The 17,482-nt window shown below is 44.3% G+C and overlaps 1 protein-coding gene across 8 annotated transcripts in view; it reads right to left on the minus strand.

Moving 5' to 3' along the window:
- Positions 1-17,482, minus strand: part of DAPK1 (death associated protein kinase 1) — a 212,205-nt gene that overhangs the window by 57,215 nt on the left and 137,508 nt on the right. For all 8 annotated transcript variants that reach the window (XM_059924486.1, XM_059924487.1, XM_059924488.1 and 5 more), the window contains 9 exons: positions 9,200-9,338; positions 7,352-7,481; positions 7,132-7,180; positions 7,019-7,045; positions 6,376-6,528; positions 5,964-6,009; positions 4,717-4,806; positions 3,247-3,339; positions 183-302 (listed from right to left, as the gene is read on the minus strand). In XM_059924486.1, the coding sequence (XP_059780469.1) occupies positions 183-302; positions 3,247-3,339; positions 4,717-4,806; positions 5,964-6,009; positions 6,376-6,528; positions 7,019-7,045; positions 7,132-7,180; positions 7,352-7,481; positions 9,200-9,338 (847 nt within the window). The remainder of the gene's footprint in view (positions 1-182; positions 303-3,246; positions 3,340-4,716; positions 4,807-5,963; positions 6,010-6,375; positions 6,529-7,018; positions 7,046-7,131; positions 7,181-7,351; positions 7,482-9,199; positions 9,339-17,482) is intronic.

Raw genomic sequence — 17,482 nt, forward strand, 5'->3', positions numbered from 1 at the left:
GCAAAAAGACCTTATTCCTAACTCAGCTCACTTTCTAAGCAGAAGTGATTTTCCCCACGGTATGGAGTTTACAACAGTAAGGGAGAATGAAGAGCAGATGGGGTCTTTCCACCTTGGACTTGGTGGTGCCCAGTCACCATAAGCCCCCGATCCCCATTACCCGTGGCAGGACAGCATCAGACCTTGTTGGGTTGGTTAACATCATAGTTGGACAAGGAGCCCAGGAGGTGCTGCAGGCCTGGTACATTGTCATCGTTGATGGCATGGATGATAGCTTTCATCACGAAGGAGTCTTCCTCATCCTTGAGAGAGACGTGGAAGAGGGAAAAAGTGTTAGATTGCTGGTCATGCTGCTCCTTTTACCAACATCAGAGAAACCAATGCTCATTTGTTAAAAGGAGCGTTCAGGGGAAAGTAAGCCATTTAATCCCCAAATCCACCTGGTCATGAAGGGAAGCAGGAGGTCATTTTTTTTCCCCTTCCATGTTGGGAACTAGCAGCACCTACTATTTACCTGTGTCTTTATGTTGCCTGCATTATAACCCAGAGAGCAAACAGCTCTTAAGATTCAGATTTAGAACAACGATTGATGACAAACTACACTTTGTGTTTATCTTAGGAATCTTTAAAAACATATAGTCCCAGGAACCACTGTAGAAAATTTCAGGTCTAACTCAGATTCTAAAAACCATAGAACCAAGGAAATGATATCTTTGAATAAGAAAGTCTTACTTTGTAATTTTTGCAATTACAGATTGTCATTTTTTGAGCACTAGAAATTCTTCATTCTCTAGGTATTCTACAACATAGCAAAATTCTCTGAAAACTGGCCACAATTATTAAAAAAGAAGGTCTGAGGGCTTCCCTGGTGGCGCAGTGGTTGAGAGTCTGCCTGCCAATGCAGGGGATACGGGTTCGAGCCCTGGTCTGGGAAGATCCCACATGCAGCGGAGCAACTGGGCCCGTGAGCCACAACTACTGAGCCTGCGCGTCTGGAGCCTGTGCTCCGCAACAAGAGAGGCCGCGATAGTGAGAGGCCCGCGCACCACGATGAAGAGTGGCCCCCGCTTGCCACACTAGAGAAAGCCTTCACACAGAAATGAAGAACCAACACAGCCAAAAATAAATATAAAAATAAATAAATTAAAAAATATATATATATATATGAAATGCTGAGAACAGAGGCCACAAACTGGCAACCTAAGGGCCAGACCCACATGATGTTTTTTTTTTTTTTAAAAAAAGAAGGTCTGAAAAGGGGAGAAATGTAAAAATAAAGGCCAGAAAAAGGAAAATGGATGCATTTCATTTACAAAGAGAAAATAACTAGATACTGTGGAACAGTAAGTTTGTTAAATTTTTGCTACTTTGTCAAAGTACTTTCTTAAATATATATAATAAGAAATTTGCATGATATGGTAAATTAAAACAAAAAAAATAAGCTAGAAAAGTCCCAAACAAAAGTTTTGGACTTACAGAGGTATTGCTACTAAAATTTCAAATCTGGAAAAGCGTACCTACAGAGGCTGAACCTCTGTCTGTGGGGGTTGGAATGGAGAAAGCATTTCTCTGAACTCTGCTTTCTCTTCTCTATAAATCTGAATCCAAACAAGCTTCATGAGGGACGTAATAATATCTGCACAGAGTACATGTTTAAGAACACCACTGGTTTTGCTTTTCTATCACAATCCAAGTTGAAGACTAAGAGACATTTGCCTGAAAGTGAGAGTGACAAGAAATGGGAGAATGGGAGGAATAAGCACGTTGTTGTAACACGGCCTCACAATCAGCAGGACACTGAGATGATGAGAGAGAGACCCTGAGGGCTGGGGAGGGGGGTCTTCCCACCTGGAGCTTCTACACAAGCCCTTGTCCCTCTCTTACCCTAAACTCTTCATTGCAACAAACTGTCTCCCAACTGATTATTCAGGGCAATTTTAATTTATAAGATTTCATTGTTCTCATCACCTTACTTAGATTAATAGTTTATATCTTGTCTTGGTTCCACTGCCACCCTCAAACAATTCCCCAGTCCAGCCTTCCTCCTCTTTCTCTCCCTTCTCCTCCTAACTTGCTTCTCTGCTACTTCTTTTTTTCTTTTTAAAATTTCCTATCTCTTTTCAGGCTATAAGGTTAGATTTGGAACTTGAGTAAAACTACTGGCTTCACAGCAGCATAGCACAGGGAGATCGGCTTGGTGCTTTGCGATGACCTACGTGGGTGGGATAGGGAGGATGGGAGGGAGGCTCAAGAGGAAGGGGATATGGGGACTTGTGTATGCATATGGCTGATTTGCTTTGTTGTGCAACAGAAACTAAGACAGTATTGTAAAGCAATTATACTCTAATAAAGATCTATTAAAAAAACAAAAAAACAAAAAAAAAACAAAAAATTACTGGCTTCAGGGAGTAAAAAAAGAGCTGGTGTCTGCTGATGTGTGATCCTGCCCTTGGAGTCCCCGGATTCCACTCAGGAAACACTGACTATTCAGTTACAGGAGCAGGCTGGTTCCCACAGAACCACCCTTTCTGCTTTTTCTGGAGTCCCCTTTACCTCCAGGGTTCACAAAGCCCCGTTGTCTGACTGTTGGGGAAAGTCTCGTTGAATTCTGATGTGTCCAGTCATATCTGAAGAGTTAATCTGTGATTAGGTTTCAGTTTGGATTAAGGGAAAAAAATCGTTGAGTTGTTCTCAAGGGCCTTTGGAAATCAATAAAACATCAACAAAGTGAGTGGGTTTAGCTTTCTGGTCTACCACGAACTATATCAGCCAGCCTCACTGCATTTCCCCTGATTTTCTGGTGTGTTTGTGTGTGTGTGTGTGTGTGTGTGTATGTGTTCAGAAGGAGGGTTGTCTGCCCCTTTTGTACTATTACAGTCTAAGATTCTCCAAGGTTGGTGGAAACAGAGGGCTCTCGTTTTAGTTCATGAAAATTAGAATATGATCTTTCCTCTTCTACTGGTAAGCCTCTCTTTTATCAAACTGTGTTGGGGGGAAGAGGAGGGTGGGAGGGTGGTAGTGTTAGAGGTAGTAGATACAGCCAATCAAAACAAAGAGGAAAAAGGACGAAACAGTAATAGAGTAGATCAAATCAGCCACCCCAACTCCCCCACTCAAGAGGAGGAAGAACAGGCCTGATGTTCCCAAGACTTCAGGTTTTCTGGGTTGCTGAACAAATCAAACAACCTAAACACGGTAAATACACAGTGCTAAGAACAAACCTATCCAGGGAAAAGGTTTGCTTACCAGAGTATCATCGCTTCTGGCAACACTCATGTTACTTCTGGACAAGAATGACCTGGATAATCTTTGGCACAGTGATATCAAGCGAACAGATTGCTTTAAAAAAAAAAAGAGAGAGAGAGAGAGAGAGAGTGTGAGAAAAATGCAGGGGGAGAGGAGGAGAGAGAGCTTACATAACAATACTCAAATTAGTGCAAATGACAAAGCCTTTGAGATAGCATTCAATGCTGACAGCATGTATTATTCTTCAGGGGTGGGCGATCCCACAAGCAGGTTGGATCATATTTGCTTAAAGAAATTTCTAAAGGTCTTATAAATCAAGACAACAATAGAGAGAGATTCTCCTGCATTTCATTATTAAGCTGCAGAACTGGATGCATCCCTTCTCTCTCCATATTTACTCTCTACTCTTTGAGGAATGGGATCTTACCCTAACAAAGCCCTTGCACGTCTCTCCTCAGAGAAGCATGGTATGCAAGGGTCTTGCCCTGTGTCTTTGGTGCCCAGGCAAGCTGGTAATGGCAGACAGTGTGACTCTCAAAACTCATCCAGTTGTTTGAAATGAGCAGGTTGGGGACTCTTTAGCCTACAGGACAAACACCTCTGCATTTACTCTCAAAGGCAGAAGCAACAGGTAAAGAATGTGTGTGTGTGTGCGTGTCTGTATGTGAATGAAAGAGAGGGAGAGAAAGAGAAACTTATGGTGGTTCACTCTACATTTTAAGCCTTATTTTCAGAGCTTCTTTGAGACTAAGAGTCAAGTCTTGAGTACCCCATGGCTGTGGTCCTCCTCATCTCTATCAAGGCAACCCCAACCTGATGAGTACAATGAGGTACACTTCTGGCCCAGTGATGAGGAGACATGGCAAGTACCTGCTTCCTCTGGGCTTGACATGACCCTGTGCACAGGAAGCCATCCTGTCCCCTTCTTAACCCTGAATTTTTATTTGTTCAAGGTTGGCTGGAATGCCCTTTAGAGCCACATCCTACTCAGCCCCTGCAGAAACCATCCACACTGAGAAGGGATCACATTGCAGATGCTCATGGTCACACCCCACCCCCATCCCAACCACTCACAGACCAAGGCTGGATTTAGAGAACCATTTACACAAGTTCTGGTATAGTCATAATGCTACGGTGCTTACCACAAGAAACAAATCTATTTAAAATGTGGCTTGTTGCATTTAGAAAAAGACTGCACTATAATTTTATTGTACTGATTTAAAAATTTGCCTTGGGAATGGTTTTAATTAAAAAAAATGCAAAATTACATGTGAAAAGATGAGTTAATAGGACTGAAATAGTATTTTTGATTGTCTTTGAAAATAGGGTAATGGTGCAGATGACTACAGAGTGAATTTTTAAAAAGGATGCAGTTCTGCATTGCCAGTATCAGAAGAAGTGAGCCCTGAGCAGAGGGAGAGCCACAGGGGACACAGAATTAGTTAATCCCTTCAAATCAAACAATCTTACTTTCCATTTTTTCCGGGCTGCGAACTTCTTGAATTTCTCCATGTTTACTGCCGATGCTTTTCTACTAAGTGCTTGTTGGGTATCTTTAGGCTAAAATGAAAATCCAAGGAAGACAATTTAGAGCTCTTAAATTATAGAAATGTGTTACATGACAACTTTTGAAAACCTCTCATTATTTGGGATGCTTACACATTCACCTTGCTAAAGTAACAAAACGAGCTGGGATAATATGCCTGATCCAGGAACCTAGTCTCCAGAGGCTAAACTCTTGTGGCTAAGGGTTTGAGCAAATCCATGAAGACTGGATCTTGAGGGAAAGTTGAAAAGTTGAGCTTGGACAAGCTGAATTACAACTTTCCATAAGAGAGTCTGGGAATGGCATGATTCACGGTGAGGCCATATTACGAGGCATGTGAACTTAACATCATCAAGTAACTTAGAGATGGTTGGGACCTCAGATGTTAGCAAATTCGGTCTATCTTACAGCATTAAAATCCCTCCTACTGCATTTTTTCAGGAGGCCATGCAACTCTACCTCTGAAGGAAGGAGACACCGTTGCCTTCTAGGGAAGCCCAGGCAACTGCTGGCAGCTGGCACAGACAGAGGTCTCCAGCTGCCCCAAACCTACTTCTGCAATGCAAGTTACTGCATCACAATCCACTTATTGGTTCCATGATTTTATTCTGTAACTGCCATGCTTCCCCACCCTTAGTCCTTTCTGGTCTAGCTGAAGCAACTTCAGTTCTTTAACCCAAATGCTGACAGGCGCCAGGCAAATAATGTAAAGGTGTATATATGTCGGGGGTGGCCGCTGGCCTGGCACAAAGGCAACTGGGCAGAGTTTCTGGCAGCCTTGTGGAATGAGGGCTCAGTGTTGATAGATCTTCAGATTTTTCAAGAGAAGCTGGAAATCCAGATTTGATATGATACTTAAATGCTGGAAGTTAATTCAAGAATTTTAAAAAATATTGTTTGGGCTCATATCCCACAATCAAACTCAAGGCTGTTGAGTGGACCTGCCCTTCAGCTCCTCATCACAATCCTGCACTGTGGTAGCTCACTCCTTTCTACTTCCATTATCATGAGGATTCTCTCAGCTGTCAGCTGTCTTAAAGTACGCACCAACAGCAAACACAATACTCCAGACGTGACCGTGGTTAGAACCCATAATGCCTAGTGATACCCTAGGACAAACGAATTCCAGGTCGCCCTATAATCCCCAAACCAATCGCAATATGCAACTTACCTTGATCCAGGGATGCTGCAAACTATCTTGAATTGTCATTCTCTTCCTTTGTGGGGGGAGGGGAAAGAAAAAAAATGCGGTGACCATAGAAGCAAACACTAAGGTTGTTTCCATGCCGGCTGGGCCTACCAAGCAGATGCTCTGGAAAATGCAGTTCGGGGCCTGCTTCACGGAAGAGAGCCGAAAACAATATCAGTCTTTGTGTGATTATTTCACTGTGCCCACAGGGGCTGACTGAGCAGGTACAAGGGGCCCTGCCTGCATTTTCTGAAGCGTTTCACACGGCATGCTTCTCTTTGCCAGGAGGAAACAACCAGGGTAGCATAAACGTGGCCGTGTGCACAGGACAGGTGCTAACTCTCGTCTAGCTGAGGCCACAGCTGGGCACCTTTTGGGTATAATGGACACTCACTTTGGATCCTTGACGAGGAGTCTTCTTATGAAATCTCTGGCTAGGGCACTGGTATTACTGAAGTATTCTTCCTCAAATTCGTAGTTGACAGCAGATACGTTCGCTAACGTTTCTTGTTTAGTGTCTCCAAGAAATGGGGACGCCCCACTTAGGCTGTTAATAAAGCAGGGCACAGAACATGAGTAAGTCCCTCTTGTGTTGTCATTCTGTTCCTATAATATCTGATAAAGGGAGTGAGGAATAACATTATAATCTGGTGCTTGAGCAGTCACTTTAGAATTCAGTTACATTTTATAGGGCATTTAATTGTCATGCACAAAATCTTCAGCTTAATGCAAAGGACAGTTAATTTAGAACAGCATTTAGTAGTTTAAGAAAAAAAGAAAACCTTTCCTATTTTCTCAGCAGTAATAGACAGCCATGCTTTCTTTCAGTGATTATGCTGCAGTTTCTGATGACTCATTTCAAATTAGGAGAAAATGCTTAATTAGTATAAACTAAACATGTTGTGGAGGTGTAAAATGAGTATGTTTAAAAAGCATACATAAGCTGAACTGATCAACACTACACATAGAATGGTCAGTAAAACATATGGTCTCAAAGAAAAAGGAAAAGAACGTGAGTTGTGGATTTGGGTACTTACAGAATATAGGTTATTACCCCAATACTCCTAGACACAAAATAAAAAGAAAAACAACATCAGAAGAATAGTAAAATAAATCAGAAAGATGACAACATCAAGAGTATGCTCCTTACCACATGTCTGCCTCAAGACCAAGAGGTTCATAGTTGACTATCTCAGGAGCTAAGAGGAAATGAATGCACATTTAGTTTTAGAAGAAAGTGAATCAACAGATTCTAATCTTCATGTATAAAAACCAGAAACATGTACCAGGGAAATGATGTTGCAGCAGGGTGAATTTTGCAAGCGTAATATTTATGAGAAATGAATGACCACAGGAATAAGAAAACTTACCAACAAACTCTGGTGTCCCAAATATGTTCTTGAATTCATTTCCAAAGTCAATTTTATGGGCCAACCCAAAGTCAATGATCTTGATCCGAGGTTTGGGAACATTTCTATCCAAAAGCATTATGTTTTCAGGCTTAAAAAAAAGAAAAATAGTACAGCAATGTTCATAGGTGGAAATAACATGATGTCCATCAGATGAATGGATAAACAAAACGTGGTCTATCCATACAATGGAATACCATTCAGCCTGAGAAAGAAAGTAAATTCTGACATGTGCTACAATATGGATGAACCCTGAAGACACTACGTGAACTGAAATAAGCCAGTCATAAAAGGAGAAATAGTGCGTGATTCCACATACATGAAATACCTAGAATAGGCAAAATCATAGAGACAGAAAGTAGAATAGTGGACGCCAGCAGCTGGGGGTAGGAGGGTTGTGGAGTTAGTGTTTAATGGATACATAGTTTCAATTTGGGAAGATCAATAATTTCCAGAAATAGATGGTGGTGATGGTTGCACAACAATGTGAATATACTTAATGTCACTTAACTGCATACTTTAAAATGGTTAAAATGGTAAATTTTATATTATGTTTATTTTTCCACAATTAAAAAAAAAACCCTATCATATGTCATGCTGAGGACAAGAGGGCAGGTAGTTCTTCCTCTCCCCTGAAAAAACAACCAAAAAGTAGGGATAAAAGAGTAGTTGCAAGAGAACACCAGGAAAAATAAATGTCTTGGTTTAGGTTCTCCCAGGAGCAGACCTGTGACATGGATTTGGATGCAAGCAGCTTATGTAGGAGGGGACTCCAGGGAATACTTGGTAGAGGAATGGGGAGACAGGAAACAGAAGGAAGGAAGCTGATACAAAGTGTCTTATCAAGGTAGGGGTGACTGGAGCACAATCCCTTTGGAGGACTTGGGGAGAAAGGGCAGCACTCAGAATTTTCCAACTGAAGCACGAGGGAGTTGGGGTATTTATCCACCTTCTCCCCAGCTCCACTGCTAAGAGCTGCTTCAGTGGGCATTTACTCTGGCATTTCCAGCTCCCAGCAGCAGTCTTTGGGATGTGTGTTAGTGAGTGTTGGGGGATCCAGATGGGGTCTTGACGGCTCTGCTACAATAAGTATGGAGAAAATCTTCCCTTCTCTTACATCTATCCAACTCCAATGATCTGAATCATTCACTTGGCAATCAACCACACACTGTTTGTGATAATCTTCTCGCTGCCTCGGATTGTACCCTGCATCTTACATTGCCATTTCTGTTGCTCATATGTATATCTTCCCCTCTCAGAGAGACCATCTCCTCTGTGATGGATGGGAGTATGATGCGCCTTTTTACGTCCGATAATGTCTTGCCTCCAGCCAAGCAAAGATCACAATTAGCCAGTCTCAGAGTTTGGCTTGATTGATTGCCAGAGACTGAGTCAGCCCAGAAGCCTTTGCATCAAGAGGGAGAGTAGAGATCAAGACACCTTCCATCTTATATGCCTGTAGCCAGAAGGGGATGGAAACTGGGCAGCCAATGGCTACTCCAAGTTGAAAATACCCCATAACCAACAGCAGCCCCCTTTCTTAAAGACCTAGCTGGTAAGACCCCTTGATTCTTCCCCAAGAATTCTCAAATGTAATCATTAATCTTAAGCCTCTATCTCACACATTGGTTAGGAATTCCTGTAGTAGGCATGCATTATACACTTGCTGATTTATATAGATAATTTCATTTGTTAAACCCCTCTAGGAAAAAAACATGTATCTCTTTCGGACGCCCTCAATTTTTCTTAGCAAACAGCGAATGCTGTGGTACGTGTAAGCTTTCATCTGATTCACGCCAAGCAACATACCTTGAGATCGAAGTGGGCAATCTGAAGGGAATGCAGGTAGTAAACACCATTAAGAATTTGTTTGAGAAATTCAGTTGCTTCCTCTTCAGTCAGAGATTCCTTTTCAGCTAAGAAGTCAAAGAGCTCACCACCTGCAACGCTGAAAATCAGGAAGCAGAGGTTATTGATGACAGTTCTGTCTCATATTGATTTGTTCTCTCGTAGATGATTTGCACGCTCCAGTGTCTGGCAAGAAAATAGCATTGAGGACATGCTGAAACTGCTAAGCAAGGAATCAGAATTCTCTGTGCTTCTCATTGTTGGATAAGAATTCTGCATTCAGGTACATTTGTGCTTGAAAGCACTTGGGTACTGCTTTCCTAATGTGCTAGTTTCACAAATAGGGGAGAGAGTAGAAATGTGATGGCAAAAAAATTAATGCATCTTTCAGACATCTTAATTAAACATGTTTAGAGATGAAGTCTGAACTCACTGATTTAAAAAAAACTACAATCCAACTTTGTATAGAATTTATAGAATATATCTTCCTAACCCAATCAGAGACACCTGGAAAGTTCAAAATCTGTATATCAGTCAATTTTTTTTTTAAGCCCAAATAACAATATATGGCCTGACAAGGATTTTTTTGTTTGTATGCTTTGTATTTGTATATATGTAAATACTTCTACATTTATAAAAATCACATTTAGTAATGAATTTAACAAACACCTTAACAAATAAGAATAAACATACACAAAATTGAAATGCCCGTGGTTGCTGGGGATTTGATGAATCTGTCTCCCTGGCCAGACTGTAAATCCCTGGAGGGCAGCGGTCAGCCCCCGGCTGCTGGCCCACTGCGTGCAGTCTCCCCATCCTTGCACAGGGCCAGCCACACAGCAAGAATGAAAAAGCTTTTTAATTAAGTGGATGAATGAACAAACTCCCCTAAAAAATCCATGGTACTGATTAATGGCAAATAACAGGGAACTTTTAATAAGAGTTTTTATAAGTTAATCTTTATCGAGTTTAACCATACGTTCACAACATAATAATTAACTGCAATTATGCACATAACCATGTGTGCATTATCTTTCTTTCAGCAAGACAGCTCCATAAACATACCTACCACATCTACATCCAGAATAAGAAAACTGGTGCTCCTGAGATTAAATTATAATGACAAAAAAAGCTATTTTTGTAAAAGAAAAGTTTCAGATCCTGCACCTTCACCCTCCAAGTGGGTGTTTTTCTTAGCCTGGCTCAGGATCCCCTGGCACCAGAATTGCTTGGGGTGTTTTAAATATGCGGATTCTGGGCCTCACTTCCAACCTGCTGAATGAGTTTCCAAGAGCGGGGACCAGGAAGGCAGCATTTTAAACAAGCACCCCAGGTGATTCTTAGCACACTAAAAACTGAGGATCGGTTTTTGAAGTCTTAATTGCATCCTCCTGCTGCAAGGCCTCTCTGATATTTAACTTCAGGATGTTTATCCGGAAGGGAGGGTGAAGTGACTCCTCCAACCCCGGGACCCGAGAGCGTTTCTGCCACAGAGCCTGAGCCTTGCCTGGGGGGCAGAGGCCTGCAGCTGATGCAGCAACGCCCCTCCACCAACGCACCGTCCCAGCCTCACTGCCCTCGGCCTTGCGCCCCTGCACTGGCTCCCTGCCCAACTCCGTGGAGCCCTTTGCGTCTCACATTTTGTCTTCTTTATTCCTCTTAAAACCAACAGAACAGGGAGAGGGAATCCTTCAACTCTAGGGAACAAAAAGGAGGAAAAAATGGGAAGTTGTGAACCAACTAACACTGAGAAAGACGCTCTAACACTGAGAAAGACGTTTGCTTCTTTGCTCTCTGGCCCGTGCGGCCATTCCTTAGGTAAACTGTGGCATCACGGCTGCACGGTGGGGAGATGGTCCAGAGCTGGCACATCCAACGCAAACCTTAATTCTGCAGCCAAAAGGTTATTCCTTCTTGCTGTGCCTCATTTTCTTATCAAATGGGAATCATAGGACCCATTCCTCTGAGGGTTTTGAGGACTAATGATAATAAATATACGTAAAGCCCATGGCAGGCAGGTCTAGCTTTAGGCTGAGGCCCAGTAAGTGGAACCGGTACTGTTATAAAGGAAGAATCCGTGCCACCTGCCTAAGGGCAGGTTCCATCATGAAAGTCCCCTCCCTGTCCTGCTTCTCCCCCCTCCGCCTTTCAAATCCATTGGTCTGGCTTAACCACTGTACTCCCGGTCAGGGGAGCATTACAGATGCTCCTGTAAATATGGTGTCGGCCTTTCCTCTCTTTGCCTCTCCTTCAGTGGCTTCCCCACTCCCCCTTGCTCACACAGTCTGCTTGTGCCTTTAAAACATTGATAAGTTTCCTGACAATAAGAAAGGGCTGGGGTTTGGTTGCTAGGAGTTGGGGCGAATCTTCCAGCATCCACACAGCTGGGCACGATGTGGAGGGCTGAGTCCTTCCCAGGAACCCCACGGCTACCCCAGCCAGGCCTTTGCTCCCCTTCCTTCTCTGGCTGGCTTCCCTCCCTCTCGCCCAACCTGAGCTTCCCTCAGGTCAGTGACAAGGAGCCTATTTCATCTTCCTGAGAGCTGGCGGAGGGTGAGGAGACCCCGGTTCAAATCCTGCCCAGTTACCCAATCTCGCCACACATGGGATTCCTCTTTTGTGAAATAAAAGACACCCCCTAGAGTTGTTCTGATGTTCCAGGATATGTTGAGTGCCTCGGCAATCAATCAGCGCTGCTGTCTTTCTTCTTGCCTGGCTTCAAATCGTTAACCCCCGCTGCCCCGACCACGGCAGCCATGGTGTGCTGGGCCATACTTAACAGCCAGCTCTCTGGGGTTGAGGTGGGGCAAAGCCCATTCCCGAGGTGTCATATTCCCACCATGGTCATTTCAAGCCACCCTCGTGATGATGGCGACTGTGGAGGTGGGAAGGATGTGCTCAAACAGCTCCGAGACCCGGCCCACTGAGGCATTCTGGATTTTCCAAAGATGGTGCAACAGCACATCCCGCCGCCTGCTCTGTGCTGTGATCTTGCATCTGGGGCTTCATCCCCTTGAATCTGGATGGGCCCCATCATAGCTTCAACCAATAAGACACAGCAGAGTGATGCTGTGCCATCTCCGGTGTGCTTTTTCATGGGCCCTCCTGTAAGAAGTGTGATGATCCCGAAACCACACCGTGGCATGGAGAAACCCCAGAAGATGAGATGCCCCATAAAGAGAGAAAGAGGCAAAGGAGCACTGAGTGAGGAAGGAATCTTGGCAGTGAACCCTCCAGCCCAGATGAGGCCATGGAGGTCAGACTGTCCATCTGAGCCCTTCCAGAATTCCTGACCCACAAAATGCAACGGTCATATTAATCTGCTATGGTGGACACCATGAGCACTGCCCACATTCCCCTTGAGGAAGGACCTGCTGTCCCCAGTGCTGGGCGTGGAAGCAGCACAGCCCTCAGCCCTCAGCCCTCATCCAGCAGGGCTCACCTCTGCTGCAGAGCCACTGCCCAAGGTCTTGTCCTTTCCCTGGAAGCCCACAGCCAATGGCTACTGTGGGAACATAAAGCTGAGGTAGACTCACTTCTAGAAATGGCAAGATATTAAATATTTTAGGCTTCGTGGGCCATGCAACTTCTGTCACAACTACTCAGCTCTACCCAAGTAGCGTGAAAGCAGCCTTAGATCATACGTAAACAAAGAGGTGGAACTGTGTTCCAGTAAAACTTTATTTACAAAGACAGGTGGCCACCTGATTTGTAAGACATGCCAGTTTGTGCATCCCTGATATAAAAGCCAGGTCATCTCAGCCTAATTTGGGGCAACTCTCAAGGATCATTCTGGCTCCAGGACTCTGTTGGGCCAGCCGGGGCTGTCACTGAGCTGCAAGGCAGCATGACTTTCTCTGCCCACTCCTACTCCTTCCTTTCCCTTGGAAGACTTGATTCTAAGAGTAGTTCTTAAGGAACATCCTGCATGCTCTTCTTCAGCTCAGAGTCTGCTTCCCGGAGAACCCACCCTGCACCCCACTAAATTTGGGGGTAGTTTGTTATGCAGCAATAGCTGACCAGAACACTCACCATCTTGACTGGGTCTGTTTACTCAGTTCAGCCAAAGATCAGGTTTGCCTTTCTACAGGCTGGCCACCTCGTGCCCTATTCAGTCTTCCTGTCCCGAGTAACTTAACTCCAACAGTGCTTCCTGACAAGAGAAGTGAGAACTGAGAACAACCCTGGAGCCCCTGGAGTGAGGGACCAGACTGCAAAGTGGCAGTGCCTGATCACAACTGAGGGAAAGGAGGCAGCCGTCATCTCTGATTTTCTCCATCTACCCTGCTCGCAGGCCCTGTGCAAATCCCATGCTGTTCACGATGAGGTCCACACCATCGCTTGTGCAATGAGTTTGTGCTGGGAGCCAAATCGTTCAGCTAGACATCAAGAGGGTTGGACACCCCCCATCTCACTGGGCCTGGAACCATCACCGGTTTCCTGATGCCCTGAAGGTCTTATCTACATTCTCATTCTCCTTCACGCCAATATGGGAAGGCAGATGTTTAAGCCATTAACCTCTGCTTACAAAATCTTTAGTGATTAATCAAAGTAATTGAAACTAAGTGATTTCAGCAAAGGTTGGGGAGCATGATAAGCATCCTTTGTTAATTTACCCGTTTGTCCCCCAAACTCAGAAGGTAGACAGTGACTTGAAGATTTTTTTACATGGGAAGTTTCACATACATGCTTAGAGTCAGAACTCAAATGCTTACAATGCAGCTGCCATACAGCAGAATACTGTTAACAAGAAGATCAGTCAAAACCCTAGTATCTTCACTCTTTGTTCCAAATTTTACATTTTGCTCAAGAGAAGGAAGATTGATGGAGGGAGAGATGAGCAATTTGTTCAGCAAATTTAGAAAGCTAGTTTCACCTCCTTTATTAGGTCTTTCACTCAGTGTTTTAAATTATAGCATCATCATGGAAATTGTGTGGAATGCATGCTAATAAGCATTGGCTGTTTTCATCAAGAGCTCTGGAAAATATGAAGGTTCCCTCTCCTCCCCATGCCTTTCATTACCACCAAGGCCTCCCCTAAAAGCTAGCTAATATCAGAATGTCATTAGGACACCTTACAGCTTTAAAGATAAGGTAGGCCTTCAGAGTGACATAAGAGAAATTATTATAGGATTCCAGTTTCTAAATTAAAACACTATTCCGGGTCCCTGACTCTTGCTAGGAATGTCCAAGATATAACAGGACTTGATACTGGACTAGATCTGGTCATAATCTAAACTGCAGGGGACTCTTGGTTATAAGCTGATGAGACTTTTCAAGGAAAACGCTGTGACTCTACAGCATTGGGCTGGATTTCCCTGTGGTGTCTCAGAGCAAGTATGTGTGGTTGTTGAATTGGGGCCCAAGGCTACAATTCAGGAACCGAGTATGCTCTGCCAGGGCACACTATTGGGGTCCTGGCCAGCTATGATGAAGAGCCCTGGGAGGGGCGTGGCAAAAGGACTGGATGGGCCTCAGCACACAGGTCCCCAACTCCAGCTCTGGCCTCAGGATGTGAGTAGCTGGAAGGAAAGTATGGAGGTCATGTCCTTTCTCTGGACCTCAACTTTGCTATCTGTACAATGACAGGGTTGAACTGGTAAGTGACTCTCTAACCTTAGTGTACATAACAAGAATTGGGGGGATTTGGCAAAAATCAACTGGCTAGAACCCACTTCCTGAGGTTCTGACTCAGCAGGTGGGGCCCCAGAATCTGCATTTTAACAAGTCCCTCAGGTGGTCCTGATGCTGGTGGACCACACTTGGAGAAGCCGATCTCTCATGTCACTTCCAGCTCTGATAATATAAGATTCTATGAGCCAGCGTGCGAATGTAGCAGAGCTATGCTCCCATCACACTTACCTTTTCCTCCTGGGTGCACAGCTAATCTGCACTTCCCAGCTCTCTTGAGTCAGGGACTAGTTCTAGCCAGTGCAATGTGGACCAGAATGACGTGTGCCACTTTCAGACCCAGCCCCTGAAACATCTCACATGATCTTCCACTCTCTCTCTCCCCTTTCTCTTTGGTTACCTGAACACAGATGACCCAGCAGAGGACCCCAAGGAGGACCGGGGACAGCAAAGACATTAGGTAGAAAGAATATGGATCCCTGAGTCAGTGCTTGTAGGAGAGCCACCCAACCTGTAACATCCATATCGGACTTTGAGTGAGTGAGAAATAAATACTATTAGGTTAAATCATTGAGATTTTGTGGTTATAGTCTGTCTTCTCTAAATATAAAACTATTTAGTCAGAAGTAAAAATTCAATCCATTTTTTAAATTAAAATTAAAAGAAAACAACCAATGCAAAGCACAGAGTACACTAACTGTCCCAGTCACCTACTGCTGTGTAACAAATCTCCCCAGAACTTAGTGGCTTTAAATATGGCAATTATTTTGTGATCTCTTTTTTTTTTTTTCTTAATTTATGGCTGTGTTGGGTCTTCATTTCTGTGCGAGGGTTTTCTCTAGTTGCAGTGAGCGGGGGCCACTCTTCATCGCGGTGCACGGGCCTCTCACTATCGTGGCCTCTCTTGTTGTGAAGCACAGGCTCCAGACCCGCAGACTCAGTAATTATGGCTCATGGGCCCAGTTGCTCCGCGGCATGTGGGATCTTCCCAGACCAGGGCTCGAACCCGTGTCCCCTGCATTGGCAGGCAGACTCTCAACCACTGTGCCACCAGGGAAGCCCTATTTTGTGATCTCTTAAAGCTTCTATGGATCAAGAATCCAGGAAGGGTTGGACTGGGCAGCTCTGGCTCAGGGTCTGTCATGGGGGTGCAATCAGACAGTGGCTGAAGCCGAAACCGTAGTGTTGCTGGAGCATCTAGGGGCTGTCTGGGTATCTCTCTCCATGTAGTCTTGTGTCTCCATGTGGTCTCTCCATTTGGGGTAGTATGGGCTTCCTCACAGCATGGAGGACTCAAGACAAGTGGACTATTTACATGGCAGTTCAGGGCTCCAGGGCAAGTGTTCTAGGAAACAGGGTGGAAGCTGCCTCAGATGTCATAGAACATCAAAAGGGAGTCACAGCCCATCCAGGTTCAAGGGGAGGGGATTTAGAATTCGTCTCTTTTTTAAAAAAATTTATTTATTTTATTTTTGGCCACGTTGGGTCTTTGTTGCTGTGCACGGGCTTTCTCTAGTTGCAGCGAGCCGGGGCTACTCTTCACTGCGGTGTGAGGGCTTCTCATTGCAGTGGCTTGTCTTGTTGCGGAGTACCGGCTCTAGGCACACGGGCTTCCGTAGTTGTGGCACGTGGGCTCTAGAGCGCAGGCTCCGTAGTTGTGGTGCACGGGCTTAGTTGCTCCACAGCATGTGGGATCTTCCTGGACCAGGGATCGAACCAGTGTCCCCTGCATTGGCAGGTGGATTCTTAACCACTGCGCCACCAGGGAAGCCCTAGAATTCATCTCTTGATGGGGGAATTTCAAGGGTCTAGACAGACATGTAGGACAGGGGATGATCTTGCAATCATCTTTGGAAAATATAATGTCATGCTAACTATAACAGATGAACAGAAATTCTCAATCTTATTTATCCTACATGTGTATTTTATAAGGGTTAGGTACAGGTAGCTGTATTAGTTTACTAGGGCTACACAAACGAATTGTATGGCTTCAAATAACAGAAATCTATGGTCTCACAGTTCTGGAAGCTAGAGGTTCGAAATCAAGGTGTCAGCAGTGCCTTGCTCTCTCTGAAGCCTGTAGGGGTATCTTCCTTGATTCTTCCTAGCTTTTAGTGGTTTGCCAGCAACCTTGGGCTTTCCTTGGTTGTTGATGCATCACCCAAATCCTATACCTGCACGTGAACTTCTTTCTCTCTGTGTCTCTTCACATCATCTTCCCTCTGTGCATGTCTTTGTTTATGGCTAAATTTTACCCTTTATATAAGGACACCAGTCAGGTTGGATTAGGGCCCACCCTAGTGGCCTCATTTTAACCTGATTATATCTGCTAAGGCCTTATTTTCAAATAAGGTTACATTCTGAGGTACTGGGGGTTAGAGCTTCACCGTATCTTCTTTTTTGTGGGGGGGGGGTGGGGCACAATTCAAACCATAACAGGTAGTAATTGCTCACAGGCTGCAAACAAAGTATTACATATGGGACGTCTAAAGCAACTCAGGAAAAGGAGAGGATGCAACAGAGAGAGAGGATAATTAGAATCTACTGATGTTTTTTGTTAGTCTTGCTTTCAGATTCTCCTGTGAAGGAAGGGTTCATTCATGCACTATTATA

The sequence above is a fragment of the Balaenoptera ricei genome, chromosome 6 (assembly GCF_028023285.1).
Source record: "Balaenoptera ricei isolate mBalRic1 chromosome 6, mBalRic1.hap2, whole genome shotgun sequence".
Taxonomy (NCBI): domain Eukaryota; kingdom Metazoa; phylum Chordata; class Mammalia; order Artiodactyla; family Balaenopteridae; genus Balaenoptera; species Balaenoptera ricei.